This window comes from Rhinolophus hipposideros (genome assembly GCF_964194185.1).
Source record: "Rhinolophus hipposideros genome assembly, chromosome: 22".
Lineage (NCBI taxonomy): Eukaryota > Metazoa > Chordata > Mammalia > Chiroptera > Rhinolophidae > Rhinolophus > Rhinolophus hipposideros.
This window is the reverse complement of record NC_138068.1, coordinates 28,724,673-28,740,446: the sequence shown is the minus strand read 5'-3', so window position 1 is coordinate 28,740,446 and position 15,774 is coordinate 28,724,673. Positions and strand designations below refer to the sequence as shown.

General features: G+C 37.0%; 1 protein-coding gene across 1 annotated transcript in view; it reads left to right on the top strand.

Annotated features, from left to right (window-relative positions):
* Positions 1-521: 521 nt before the first annotated feature.
* HAO1 (hydroxyacid oxidase 1) overlaps positions 522-15,774 on the top strand; it is a gene marked incomplete at its 5' end in the record, with an annotated part of 48,889 nt that continues 33,636 nt past the window's right edge. The window contains 2 exons of the mRNA XM_081034475.1: positions 522-658; positions 8,124-8,275. Of these exons, the coding sequence (XP_080890601.1) occupies positions 522-658; positions 8,124-8,275 (289 nt within the window). The remainder of the gene's footprint in view (positions 659-8,123; positions 8,276-15,774) is intronic.

Below are 15,774 nucleotides of genomic sequence, written 5' to 3'. Positions count from 1 at the left end.
TTAAAATCAACTGAACTTCATATTATGTAGCCACTCTGTATTTACTGGATGCCCCACTCATTTCATAAGCTCTTTTTGACAGAATATGTGCGTGATCCAAGTGTGAAAAAAAATTTAAAAATGACTGGCAGCCTATTCTTGGTACCAAGTAAAGAGCAAAGGCATGTACCATGCAGAAGAAGCAGCTGTAGGCAGAACTGAGCCAAGAGTGGTTTCATGCAAATACTTCTCTAAATTCTTAATTTTTGACTCATTCCTCTGCCTTTTTAATGTGGCAGACATTGCTGCCACCCCAACCCAAATTCTTACATCTTTGGTGCTGCTCTTTGGCAGACAGCTGCAAATGAAATTTCAAAATCTAAGCATGTTTGCTCACTTAATGTAATCAATCGCCAGAGAACTAAATCTGAACTTTGGAAAATGTCTGTTAATAATTGACAAGTAACAGAATTGTCAAGATGTAGAAGGCAACACAGGGAAAAAAAAATAAAACCAACCTGGGATAGTAACAACCCAAGAAAATGTTCAGCCGGCTGGTTTGTATCAGTGATTATGAACAACATGCTAAATCAGTACTTCAAAAGTCTGTATATGACTATTATAGGTCTGGGGCAAATGACCAGGAAACCTTGGCTGATAATATTGCAGCATTTTCCAGGTAAGAAAACTTACTTGTTTTTAAATTATGTTTTAAAATTACACGAAGACATTCTGCCCAAATAAGATCTCCTAGTTTCATGTTGATGATGTGGAATTATTTATCTAGATATATGCTTAGTAGAGAGGAGAAAAATCCTTGGGGTTGTAAGAAATCTTGGACTTTTAAATTGTTTTAAAATAGTCTAAGCCTGGGAATCTTGAACAGTTGACTGGAAAAGCCGACCTTAAGTTTCCCTACTTGAAATTATGTGGATAATTAATTTAACTATGTATAAAAATAGTAATAAGTTCTGATGGCCCTGTTTTTTTTTCTCTCTGAGTATGACAATGAGAGTCTGTTCATGGTGTAGTAAACAGCATAAAATGGAAGATAGGCATCTTCTCTGGTTGAACCAAAACAGATTGTTCCCTTAAAATGTTCCCATCCTGCTGGCTTTTTTTCTTTATCATTCATTTTGATTTCTGTTGTCTAAACTTTCACTTTAGATTTCAATTTGGCTATATAGCATTAATCTTTCAACTGCTATTTCATCCCTGCTCCAAAGAGCTTCATCTCTCTTCCCCAGTTAGTTTTCCCTTGACTTCCATATTTCAAAGTACAAGGTGGTGGGTATAATGGTTTATGCTTTCTATTTGTAATAAAAACAAAAACCGAAATAACTTTAAATGAATATTTTATCTCTCAGCAGTTACGAAAGTGGTTTATTTGCTCCAGTAGGGGAGGAGAGCCCTCAATATACTACATTCTTTCAGGCTCATCCATTTTACATTATAGCTTTTAGTAAAGCCAGTGAATGTTGTAGGTGTTCATTGATGGTGATAAATTAAACAAAACAAAAAACACACAAAAACGGCAGCAAATATCCAGGGGAAAGAATCTTGATTGCTTTTTTAGTCTACAGTAACATCGCTCAAAATCACATTTCCACATGTATATTAGGAGAAATGCAACCATTCTAACCAAGGTGTTCTCTGGCAAGCAGCACAGATTCACTCGTAAATCAGTGTAGGAATATGAGAATGGGGCCTCCCCCAAACCCTTTTCAGCCTTGACTTTGTCTCAGATCTTCGCTGGAAACCAAATGAGCTGAAAAAATGCTGGAAAGGCCATGAGGAGGGAAAAAGTTGGTTAAGAATGGAGAAGCTTTAAAATTCTGCATCTTTTCCAATCATTAGTATTTTGGGCCCCTTCAAAATTTTCTGCTCTTGGAACGTGCCCCTTCTTGGGCCCCTGTCAACTCTGTTCACCAGGTAGTGCGGTTTGCCTATGAGGAGTCTACTGAAGACAACACCTTAGCCCAAATAGGTCATTTCAACCAAAGAAATTTCAGGCTTATGGAGTTGGTGTCTCTTAGCATTCTTTAGGTCAAAATGCTCAGGCCACGACTTATTCCATTTATGTATAACCGTGTCCTCACCCCTTAATCTTCCTCACTCCATGCTAGTTAATTCATTTATCCATACTTCTTAGGAATCTGTATCGGCTGGACATGCTGAGAATAGAGTGGTGAGTCAGAGAAAGGTCCTGTCCACGGGAGCTTACATTCCAATAGACACATATGGAACTGGCCTCCATAAGGCTGGTGGGTTGCACTGATACAAAATGGACCCCGAACAGTTGGTCCAGTGGAGGCCTCCAAGAGGGAACAAAGCAGACAGATGACCTCGGCAGCCCTAGAAATTCCAGAAACTTTGTGAAACATCAAAGGCTGTGGTGATTTCCAAGTTGTGAATTTGAGCAGTGCCTCCCAGCTTGTGTGAATTCCACAGTGCTCCAATGACTCTTCCCAGCCTGTTTATGTACTGAGTGATTTAGGGACAGAACACAGATATGAGAATGAGTTTGCACTGCCACCTTTCCACTTTCTCTGGAGCACGGCTCATACTATTTTATTACTAGCCACTTGAGGAATTTTTATTGCAACAAATATTAGGGATACTTGCCAATCCAACGTCTCAGTTTCTCTTTTGCTGTGTAATTTGCTGGGTGACCCTTTATACCTCACACTGTATCATTGAGCTGATCACGTGGAAGAATAGATTTTCTGCCACGGTCGTGGTGGTTTGGGGTTGATGGGATGAAGGGAATCAATCTGAAATCTCATTCAAATTCAAAAGGAGACTGAAGAACAGCTAGACCTCAGATAGCCTGTGTGACACAATGACAGGGTATTTTAAAGACATTTATGAAATGTATGCACCTTCCCCCGCCCCCCCCCCCCCAAGTAAAACAAAAGGTCATTCACAGTGATAGCATTACCTTTCTGCACTTAGCTCCACCAACCACATTTTGGAGTTCTGGGGACATGGGACATTTATATGACCCAGTAGTTGATTGGAGACATTTCTGGGTAAGACATGTGATTGATATTATTGTGCCACCACCATCTCCCTCACCACCCCCCAATTTTGTTGTTCTTTTGAACAAATAAAGTCAAATAGATGGAACCACCCAGAAGGACATAGTTTTTTATTGCAAACATGACAAGAGCAACAAATGTCAGCTTGTTATGTTACATTTTGCATGGTCTGAGCTGATTGGAGTTTAAAGAGAACAGCAATTCTTTTACACAGCAACTCAGTGTATCCTTCTTAACCATGGTCTGTACATATTTTTGTGGCTTTTAGTGAAATTATCATTGGTAGAAAATAATTCTACAATTTGGGCATTTAGAAGTTTTGTAATATTATAAAATGAAGCTATTCTTATTTTTGTTGCATCACTTATTGACACTTTTAAATAACAGATGGTAAAAGTGATATTATTCTCCCTCTTTAATATTTGAGAAGCAATATAAACTCACCAGTGGCATTTTCAGTGTTCTTTTCATAACACATAAATGTCACAGAATCATTCTGCTAGTTTGAAAAATGGGTAAGTAAGCTGCCTTTTGCTCTTGCATTACGAAGAGCAGCTAATTGTCTCTTTTTTAAGATTCCTGTGGAAAGAGATTTCATATCCCAGTTCTTTCCTCCCTCTCCCCTCCTCCTCCTTTTCCTTCTCCTCCTCCTTGTCTTCTCCTCTTCTTCCCTTCTCCCCATCCCTACCTCAAAGCTGTGGTATCTTTATCCAGACAAGTATTAACACACACACACACACACACACACACACACAATATCATGTACCATTTCAGGAGGTTCATGGCTCTTGTGAAACCATTAAAAAATGAATGGTAAGATATAAGATGACAAAAATTGTATATTTTATATACATATAGTTTATGTTTTAAATGCGTAGAGTAAAAAATAATGTGGAGAACTTGGAACTCAATATGATCATCTTACAAGACTTATAAAATATTAATTCCCTATGTTCAGTCGGTGGGGTTCAGTAACAGCACACAGCTTAAAAGCTGGACGATGGGTGAGTGTTTTCCTTCAACAGAATAGCTCCTCTTAGAAAGTGTGTATATCACCTGATTTTTTAATAAATTAAATTTAAGGCCTGTGTTGGAGGTAAAGCATGGGTCAAAAGTCGTATTAAAGGATCCCCGCCTTTACCCTACTTCCTTTACTCAGACATCTTATTTTCCATCCTTTAAAAAAGATTAATTATTCAGTTTGTTCAAATGTTTTGTCAATCTTCATATCCTTTTTCTAGAGTAGATGTGCGGGAAGAGTGCAGCCCAAGGTTGTAATCAGCTCTTAGTTTATGTGAGACTTGGGGGGGGGATCACTTAAATTGGGGGTGGCGTTGGATGGGGCTTCTAATTTTGCCTAGGAATTGCATTTCGTTCATTAGCTGACAAGTCTGCAATGCAATATCATCCTGAATAGAAAATAGTATGTGTTGGGAAAGAATACACAGTTATTAAAGTGACTGCGCCACCATGTGGACAAGTGTAAAGCTACTGCCTGGAGATAGAAGGGTTGAACCTTGCCTTATTACAGGGAATTGGACGTGTCTTTTGCAGCCATACGGATGCGCCTAGAGAACATCATGTTAAGTGAAATAAGTCAGACGGAGAAAGACAAATACCATATGATCTCATTACATGTGGAATCTAAAGAATAGAATAAATGAAGAAACTAATCAGAAACAGTCTCAGAGACAGAGGAAAAACTGAGGGTTGCTAGATGGGAGGGGGGTGGGGATAAGGGGGAAGGTGAGGGGATTAGAAAGCACAATCGGTAACCACAAAATTGCCACAGGGATACGGAAGTCAATTTTGGGAATGTAATCAATAATGTAAAGATTTTGTAGAGTAGCCGATGGACACTTGTCTCATTAGGGAGACCCCCTCAGGGATGATGTAGATGCCTGATCACTGCACTGTACACCTGAAGCTGAAGCTGAACAGTAATGAATGTCAACTATAATTATATATATCTTGTAAATATATATATATATATATCTTGTAAAAAATATATATATATGTGTGTGTATATATATATATATATATATATATATATATATATATATATAGTAAATGTATATATTTACAAGAAGCAGAGTACAGAATTAGGAATACAGATAGTGGAAATGTAATGGCTGTGTGAGATGTCAGAGGGGTAGTAGATGGGGGAGGGGAATTGTCACTTTGTGAGGGGTATAAATGATAAATGTCTAACTATTACAGTGTTTTGTACACATGAAAGTAATAAAAAAATTAGGAAAAAAAAGTCCCCTTCTGCTTCATAGAAAGACACACACACATACACACACACACAACTGATACTCTGCACTCTGTGTGTGCTCTTCATAAAAGCTTCCATTGTTTCCTCAGCTCTAAGTCAATATTAATGCCTTCCAAGGTCTGCGTGCCAATGGCTGCTATTAAAATCTTTTTCTTTCATTCTCATAATACACTTAGAGATGATTGGTAATAAAAACTCTCTTCAAGACTTCTGCCTCTCCCTCTTCAAAATGGAGATCAAAGAATCATGCTGTGAGGGTCAGTGGAGAAGAAAAGACAGCAGCAGAGCATGTGGTGTGACAGAAAATAATGACAATTATGATGTTCAAAGAAATTTCAGAGAAATCGCCCAGTAAAACTTCTTTATTATGCTTTTCAGGGTCTGGATGTTTTTACTTCATTATGTGAGGAAGGGTTAGATTACAGACCCTTAGCTATTTCTCAAAGCAACATGAAGGCAGAATTTCTTCTTCCGCTATAGGAAGTGGGTTTCAATTAAGACTTTGGAGGTTCCATTTATTTTGCTATTTACTCCATTACTAAATCATACTCACTATATTAACTAAAACTCTTGATCTCTCTGGAAACAGTTACATCTATGTAATTAATGAAAGGCAAGTTCTGTTTAGGTGTTTGTTTGCTTGTTTACTCACACATTTTTTTGTCTTAGTGCTCATTAGAAATAGGGCTGTAGTTTCTTCCATTTAAATCAGTTACTAATGAGGAGAAAAATAATCCTGAACAAAATAGGAGATATAAATTTTGCTGAGAAGAAAGAAAACTAGTTCTACTGAAAATTTTACTAGTGAAGTTTTTGTTCTTGGATTTTGGTAATTTTCATTGTGATATAAAAGAATCACAGATAAAGGCATTTAAAATAATGTTCAGTAGTCAAAAATTCTTTGTAAAAAACTCCAGTCTCTGCTAAATTACATTTTTTAATAAAATACTCAAGCTGAAAAAAAAATAATCGTCCTTCATCATCATGCTTCAGTGGATACAGAATTCAGCTTAAGGATTTTGAAAAACAAACCTCACTATAATTTTAAAAGTAATTGCCTGAAACTAGTCTGTTTTATATATGTGTATGGGTATATACATAAACATATCTGTATATATACATACATATATACATACATATACATATATATCATAAAACAGCTGACAATTAAGCTTGCGAACTCATTCTAGAAAAGTGCTACATACCTCTTTGCTGATTATCACTATGGTCACCTTCGAAGTACTGCCCTTAGGAAGCTATGCACCTACGCCTGTGCCTAGTCCACCCTGCAAAGCAATTTTGGAACTCTTTCTGGAATGGCCATCAGAGCTGTCATTGTATTACCCTTGATGTCTTGAATGTCATGAAAATGTCTTTCTTTCAACATTTCCTGTACCTCTGAGTAAAGAAAGAAGCCAATGGGGGCCAGATCAGGTGAGTAGGGAGGGTGTTCCAACACAATTATTTGTTTGCTGGCTAAAAATTCCCTCACAGACAGTGTCGTGTGAGCTGGTGCATTGTCGTGATGCAAGAGCCATGAATTGTTGGCAAAAAGTTCAGGTCATCTAACTTTTTCATGCAGCCTTTTTGACACTTAAAGTAGTAAACTTGGTTAACTGTCCAGTTGGTACAAATTCATAATGAATAATCCCTCTGATATCAAAAAAGGTTAGCAACATTGTTGCAACAAGTTTGAGAACTTAATTGCCCTCATATATGTATACACATATGTGTGTATATATATATATATATACACACACACATATATATATGTATATATATGTGTGTGTGTATATATACAGAGGATGCCAAAAATGTATACATACTTTAAGAAAAGAAAAAAACTATTAAAATTGTAATACTCAATATATACCGATAACAAAAGATGAATACGAGTCACAATTGACTTCTGCAATTACAAGAGTTGCTCAAAGTGGTTACCATCAGTTTCCAGACACTTCTGATTATGGTGAACTACTGCTTGAGCAACATTGACCAAAGTGTCCACTTCTATGTATTTTTTTGGGACCCCTGGTATATATGACAATGTAGCCATAGCATATATTCTTAAACTGTAATCGAACTTCAATGCCTTTGTATACCATCTTCAGAATGGCTATGTTCATACAAAAGAATTTCAAGTGAATGTTCGTAGTGGTTTTATTTATAATTGCACCAAACTGGAATCATCCCAAATATCTCTGATCTGGGGAATGGATAAATAAACTGTGCTACCTTCTTACGGTGGAATACTATTCAACCAAAAAAAGCAAAAACAACAACAGAAAACAATCTGCTGATGCCTGTAGCAACATGGATAAATCCCAAATACTTTGTGCTAAGTGAAAGAAGCCAGACTCAAAAACCTACGTAGTGTAGGATTCCACTTACATGATGTTCTTGCAAAGTAAAACTATAGGGACAGAAAAGAAAAAGATCAGTAGTTGTTAGGGGGTCTGTGAGGGGAGAGTCACTACCCAAGGAAGTGGGGAATTTTTTTCAGGACGGTGAACTATTCTAGATCTTCATAGTTTTGGCAGTTACATGACTATGAATTTGTCAAAACTCACAAAACTTTACACTCAAATGGGCACGTTCTACTGTATGTTAGTTATACCTTACTAAGAACAATGGCTTGAGAAATTCATTGTTATCTTGTTGTTAACTTTCCATCTTAATAAGCGTTAAAATTGCCCTTTTCCTTTAGCTTTGTAATTTGCCTCATGGGAAAACTACAAGAATATTTTCTCTTTTTTAACTAAAATGATAATGCCAAACCTCTAGTTATGCTTTTAAAATTTTTAAATTTTTTTCTTTAATTTTAGATGGAAGCTGTATCCACGGGTGCTCCAGAATGTTGCTGAAATAGACCTGTCGACTTCTGTTTTAGGGCAGAGAGTCAGCATGCCGATATGCGTTGCGGCTACCGCCATGCAGTGCATGGCTCATGTGGATGGGGAACTTGCAACTGTACGAGGTAGGAATAAGGGCCTCCCCAAAATGGACAGAAGAGAATAACATTTAGTGACTCCCTTCTCTATATGCATCAAATAAACACTTCCCTGCTTGTTTTTACACTCACAAAAATTAAACTTGTTGACGTTGCCACCAAAATGCTTGACTTGTACATCTTGCTCCTCTACTTTCTAACTGTATGACTCTGGGAAAGACACAATTTGTGCCTTGTTTTTATTGGGTGTAAAATGGGGGTAGAAATAGTACTTATATCTTTGGGTTACTGTGAGGATTAAATTAATTCACATATATAAAGTGCTTAAATCAGTGCCTGGCACAGGGTAGTGCTAATAACTATTAGTTATTTTATAAGCATTAATATCGACATCTCAGAAAATGGAGGTCTGAGAAATTAACTCACCGAAGGTCATACATTTAGGTAGTAGCAGAGATGGGATTCAGCCTTGTGGTAACATTATTTCAAAGTCCTTCCTGCTTCCCATAAACCCACATGATTCTCACAATGAAAGAGCAAAAGCAATGACCGGGTCGGTTGTGCTTTCTGCCACGATTTTAACCATGATTTTTTTTTTACTGACGGGTTATACTTCCAGTAGAGCATTTCCAACTGCCTTCGGAGGAGTGATGAGAGATTCAACTATGATGTAAAGAAATTCCTTATTGGGGCTAATTTATTAACTTCCCAGACCCCTAGCAACTATGAAAATTTGAGAAGGTATGCACAATGATTAATCTCCCCACATTCTACTTTAGAAACTCATATAAAACTTGGTAATGAATTCTATCTGGCTTCTTTTGATGCTAAGAAGGGCAGGAAATTCAGGCCCAAAGAGCAGGAACTAAATATTATTTTAAAGCAGTTACTTCTAAGGAATAAGGACCTTGTGGATTCACTTCCCTCCTTGAAATGTCTTCCACAGAATTCTGCCAGGGATATCAGCATGACACAGTGAGGGTATACTGAAAAGACTTAGCTTAGATCAGAGCTTGGGGCTTCTTTAATTCTAGAACCACACGCAGGTAAGGGCTTTTAAGGCTTTTAAGGCCCATTTGTCTATGGTAATTCTGAAATGTGGGCAGGGAGAAGAAAATAAAAGGGAGGAGGAGACATACTATATGGGTATCTTGTCTATTTCAAATAGAGATAGCAGAGGACTTCCCAAGCATGCCATAGACAACAACCATTAAAACAAAAGCAAACAGATCCACATAAAAAAAAAAAAAATGAAACTTCCATGTTCTCAAATTTCCATAAAAAATGAAAACAAATGGCAAACTAAAAATTGAAAAAATATGACACTGTAAAGGGTTAATGTCCTTTCTGTGTAAAGAGCACTTACATTTGAATAATAAAATAATATATAACATAAAATAAATAAAAAATGTAAGTGAAAAAGGACATAAATAGAAAATTCACAAATGGAGACATAAAAATGCCCAATGAACGTATGAAAAGTATTCAATTCCACTAATAATCAAATAAATGTAAATTGTAACCATATATTTTGTTTTCTGAATATCAAATTATTTTAAGATTACACAGTATAATCAAGTTAGAAGGAAAATGTACATTTTCAAAAGAGATGGGAAGAGTATAAAGTGGAATAATCTTTCTAGAAAATAATTTGGCACTGCATATCAAAGCTTTTTAATGTAAATTTTATTTGATGCTATAACCTCTCTTCTAGAAATTCCAAGGAAATAATTATGATTTTGAGGAAACTCATTTTTGCAAAGAGACGTGTTATGCCTCTGTTATTTTTCATATTAGAAAAGTTGGGTGGGGGAGAAACACCAAGTGTCCCATAATTGGAGATTGGTTGCGTAAAAGAGGGTGCATTAAAAATGGGATACACGTTTTAAAAATGAGATCATATAAAGAATACAATGGTATGGAGAGAAGTAACAACATAATAATTTTTTTAAAACAATTACAAACAATAGTAAGGTCCTAAAATACATTTGTTTTATTTTAGATTAGGACAAAGAATGCAGACTGCATTTTATGAGTATTTATTTATGGATGATGAAATTATTCCTATCTTTATATTCTTATTTTTGGTCTGTACTTATACAATTCTCATTGAATTATTTTGTAAGAAGGAAACAATAAAAACAAAAATTTAAAAGAGAAAAGTGGAAAAGAGAACATGAAGAGAATGGAAATGATGGAAAGTAAAAGAAGGCAGTAAGCAGAACTCACTTGATAAAACACTCTGAAGCCTGCAAATTATATATGCATATATGTACATATAAAACTTTATTACTTTAGTTGATGTATGTTTGACAGGTGTCACTGTCCACATTTTGCGGGCAAAGAGCTAGAGTTCCAGAGAAAGCAGGTTTTCATAGCTAGTAAATGACAGGATTTACTCTCCACCTCACTTCCGACGGTGCCGAGATCAGTGCTCCTTATTTTGGGTGGGGGTGGGGTAGGAAGAAAAATGAGAAGAAAACTTACTTAGAAACAGTAATTTAAAAGCCTAGGTAGGACTATGTGATCCAGTGTCATTCCTCTGGGTCCTAACCACCAAGCATTATTGCTAATAAATACCTCTTATAGTATTCCTTTACACGTATTTATCAAATATAAAGCAATTACCGAATTCCAGGCACTATTCTAAGTACATTACAAGTATTAAAGCATCAAATTCTCACAGCAGCCCAAAGAAGTAGTAAAATTAAGCCCATTTTACACCAGAAACTGAGGAACACAGCAGATGAATAACTTGCCCAGGGTTGCACAACTCATAAATGATGATGGCGGGATTCAGACCCAGGCAGTCTGGCTCTAAAGTATGGGCCTCTAACCACCTTGTGCTGCCTTTAATTTCCAGAAAATCCCATAAAATATCATGAAGGGAAGCCCCCCTTTTTTTCTGTCAATTACAGTCTCCTAAAAGTAATTAATTTATTACTTTCAGTACATGCAAACAGGCCCCCCAGGAGAGTGAGAAAGCTGATAGACATTGGGATAGATGGAACAGAGAGAACAAATGTGTAGGTGACACAGCAAACAGGTGAATTGGCAATACCGTCAAGAATCTAAGATCCGGGATCTGGTTCCTGTCAGGGCAGTGACCTCTCAGTTTATGCTCCAGATTTGTAGTAGAAACCTTCCTCAAGGATTTCAACGTTCTTAAGGTTTTCTCCTACAAGTATATTCCAGTTACCACCTATGGGTTGATAGTCTATTTAATATTTAGATAGATCCTAAAAGCCAGTGGTGATCAGCTCATAACAAAGAGTATTCCCTGTTTGGTACGTATGTTTTGGGATGGCTTGGTGACTTGAAAGGAAAGGATACATGCCTAGAGTAGATGCTGTTGGTGTCTGACCTATATTCCCTTGTTACTTCCCATTTCTATCAGAACCTGCACATTTTTGTCTGATATTTTCCCCGGCAATAGAATGACAAATGTTAGGACAGGTGGGTTGGGAGTGGGTTAGTGGCAGGGACCCCTCATGTAACGATGTACAGGAATTGGTGGATAGACACCCCAGCGCTCTTTGATCACTGCAACTGAAGCGTTTCCTAATTCTGTCTCCCAGTGTTCCCCAATGGGGATGAGCCCCAGTTGCCCTCGGATGTTACCTGACCGTTAACACACCTTTCGTTGACTCCCTTCCCATCCCTCTCTCACTTTCCTATTCCTTCAATTCACTTGTGACCATTCCCCCCCAAAAGACTTGCACTTACATCTTTGTCTCATTATTGGCTTCTGGAAGGATGCCAACAAGACAATGGCTAACTGAAAACTATATACAGCCACAGGCAAATTTAAGTAAGAGTGTGAGAACAGTCATATTTGGTAGAGATTGCCTTCTTTTCTCAAAACTCAGAAAGACAACATGGAATTATTCAGTGTGTATTTGATTTACTCTATTGTTTCAAAATGTGGAAATCCTCTCAAGCAAGCCTGATCCTTTGGGAGACTGTGTGAAATCTATGGGCATGGTGGTGGAGGACTTTTTTCCCCCACCCTCCTAATTATCTGGCCCCTAATCAAGGTTTCCTGTTTCCAGGGCCTTGGTCCCTAGCTAGAAGGAGAAATGAGTGCCAAGTGCAGAGGACAGGGGTTAGTTAGTGAGCAATTTTCTCTGAAGAAAGTATACCCTGGTGTCAGCCTGGTCAGTAAGTGTAGGTGACGGTCATTCAAATCGCCAGAGATTGGTCTGGCTTGAATAATTAAAATGGGCATCCAGAAAGTTCTGGAACTTGCCACAGTACTACATACTTCACAGTTGGCTCTCTAGGTTTCATCACAGAACCCTGCTTTGAGGATCTTTTGGCCTTTCTTCTCACTACTATGGGCCATATCCCCAGTATAAACTGGGCCCGAGAACAGAGCTCTACTTTTTTACACGACTATGTAGTTATAGAGTGACCAATGGAACTACTTTTTTTTTTTTTCCATTTTCAAAATGGCAATGAAAATAGCGTTGCCAACTAAAATACAGGGAGTCAGTTATGTGTGTATTTCTGATAAACAACAAATCATTTATAATTGAGTGCCCTGTATGTTTATTTGCTATATCTGGCAGTCCTAGGTAAATAAGAGTTTTTACCTTGAGGGGTTTTTGTAAGGATTTCATGCTATAAATCCTAGGGAAAGATTCCCCAAATGGGGTGCTCTTTTATGTGCCCATCAGAATTCAGAGTCCCCCAAATCTTCTACTCATGAAATGTCTCACCTTCAGGCAAGTACACTCCATTTCCATCTTAGTGGGAATGAAATTGGTCTTTTTACTTTATCAAAGATATTTTTCTTTTTGCTAAGCTTTATGCAGGAAACAAAACAAAACAAAACAAAAAAAAAAGAAATAAGGCTTTAAGGGCCAGGCTGGTAATGTAAGTGTCCAAAGATGGGTGAAGTTAAGAAAACAACAATGCAAGCTCAGTAGTGGAGACCAGCAAATTTGAGATTGCAAGTTCCATCGAAAGGGGGCAGCCATTGCTTGGCGCTAGCTAGCTGTTGCCCCAAGGGAGTGAGAATATGGGGTTGCCAAATCTTCAAAAATTTTAAGAGAAGCCAGAAACCTTGATTTTTATGTGCAATCTCCTGGTTTTTAAATGTTGGCATATAAATCAAAATTCTCTAAAACACTGTTTGGGGCAACAATGAGTGGGCCAAAGCAAATACTTTTGTGGGCTACAACTATCCCTTGGGCTGTCAGGCTGGGACATCTGATTTATGTGGAAACTCACCACTAACTAGTTTCACTTCTTGTGGCAGGTCATTTTCACTCTCTAGGATTACGTTTCCTCATTGATAAAGTGAGCTACTTAAGCAAGATCAGTGGTATGCTTACTGTATCCCAAGGGGGCTAGGGTTGTCCCCAAGGATCTCCGGGAAGTTAGGTGTATAGCTAAGCACACAGCCACTTGTGTTGCATGCTGAAGTTCAAAAGAACAGTTCTTTGAAGGAAGAGTTCTGCTAAGACAAAAACAAAGGGGAAAAATAATGCGCCACAATAAGGCAATTTAAAAAACAAAACCAGAAAATCCCCAACAGGAGTACATGATCTTTATTATTTTCTTTTTTGTATATATATAAATAGTTCTGTCCCCATTTAAAATTTTATCAAATATAAAAAGAGAGAGCATTCAAAGTAGAGAACTGACCTTCCTTATATTTCTGAAATCCCATCTCTATCCTCTACCTTCTAACTTTTATGCCAGCCTGGGAGAACATAGATGGTGGAGTGATCATTTGTGTACCTTTGATTTTCATTTCTCAGAGCTTCAGTCTTGGAAGAGAGGAGAGTGAGCAGATAGGCATTTATCTCTGGATCTTCCTGAAAACATAAATAGGTGTTTAATAAGTGCTGCATGAATTTAAAAAGTGATACTTTAAAGTCTTGCGAAAAATGATGATCGCCAACATTTATTTAGTAATTAATGTGTGCCAGGCAATTTGAATTTATTAACTCATGTATCCCTGACCTCCATCTTAAAATATATGAGCCCAAAGCTCTCAGGATCTTTCTCCAATTTTTGTTGATGTGAAAACCGATGCTTGGAGAGGTTAATTACTTTGCTCAAGGTTACTGATCACTTATGAAATGCTGTCTGTAATAACCTGGTCAGGTACTGATACTTCCAAATGTCATTAACTACAGCAAGAACCCTATGGCAAGCTCTATGCTAACTGCAAATGTTCTGTTTTTATAGTTTTATCCCTTTAGTTTTGAGAGGCTGGAATAGAAGAAGCCAAAGAATATGAAAATCATTAGGAAACATGAGCCTTGTTCAAAATTCAGGAGCATAAATAAAGGGGACTGAAATTTAAACAAACAAAAATTAAAACTCTTAATGCCCTTAAGATAGAAGAAAAATAGCTGGGAAACCCTGAGAGGAGAGCAGTGTGCCATGCATTGTGTTATGAATAAGAAATTCATTGCAATAGGTGATTTAGTCAACATTTTAATAATTGACAATTGTTATAATATTTAAGCACTCAGAAATGCTTCTTATAATGGCACATTCATTTGAAATTCTGTTAGGTTGTTATTTTTCATTTTTTTATTAGTTTCAGGTGTACAAAACAATGTAATAGTTAGACACTTACACCCCTCACAAAATGATAACCCCCCTTCCCCAATCTTCTACCCTCTGACATCATATACAGCCATTAAATTTCCACTGTCTCTATTCCTAATTCTGTACTCCACTTCTTGTAAGTGTGTGTGTATATATATATATATATATATATATATATATATATATATATATATAAAGCTATAGTTGACATTTATTATTATTCAGCTTCAGCTTCAGGTGTATACCGCAGTGGTCAGGCATCTACAACATCCATGAAGTGGTCTCCATAATACTACAAGTGACCATCGGATACCCTACAAAATCTTCACAACATTATTGATTATATTCTCCAAACTGTCTTTGATATCCCTGTGGCAAGATCGTGACTACCAATTTGTGCTCTCTAATTCCCTTACTTTCTCCCTCATCTTCACCCCCCTCCCATCTAGCACCCCTCAGTTTTTGCTCTATGTCTCTGAGACTGTTTCTGATTAGTTGGCTCATTTTTTCTGTTCTTTAGGTTCCACATATAAGTGAGATCATATGGTATTTGTCTTTCTCCATCTGACTTATTTCACTTAACATAATGTTCTCTAGGTCCATCCATATCATTGCAAATGGTTAAGATTTCATACTTCTTTGTGGCCGAGTAATACTCCATTGTATAAATGTATCAGTTCCTTAATACAGTTGTCTACTGATGGGCATTTTGGTTGTTTTCATGTCTTAGCTGTTGTGAATAGCGCTGCAATAAACATAGGGGTGCATATATTTTTTCAAATTAGAGTTTTGGATTTCTCTGGATAGAGTTATTTGTGTGTGTGTGTGTGTGTGTGTGTGTGTGTGTGTGTGTTTTAAAGTTTATCCTTCGTATACACTTCAGGGATGAATATAAAATCATGTCTACCAACATTTAACATATTGAAAGAAATAGCAATAATAAACATAGATACTAG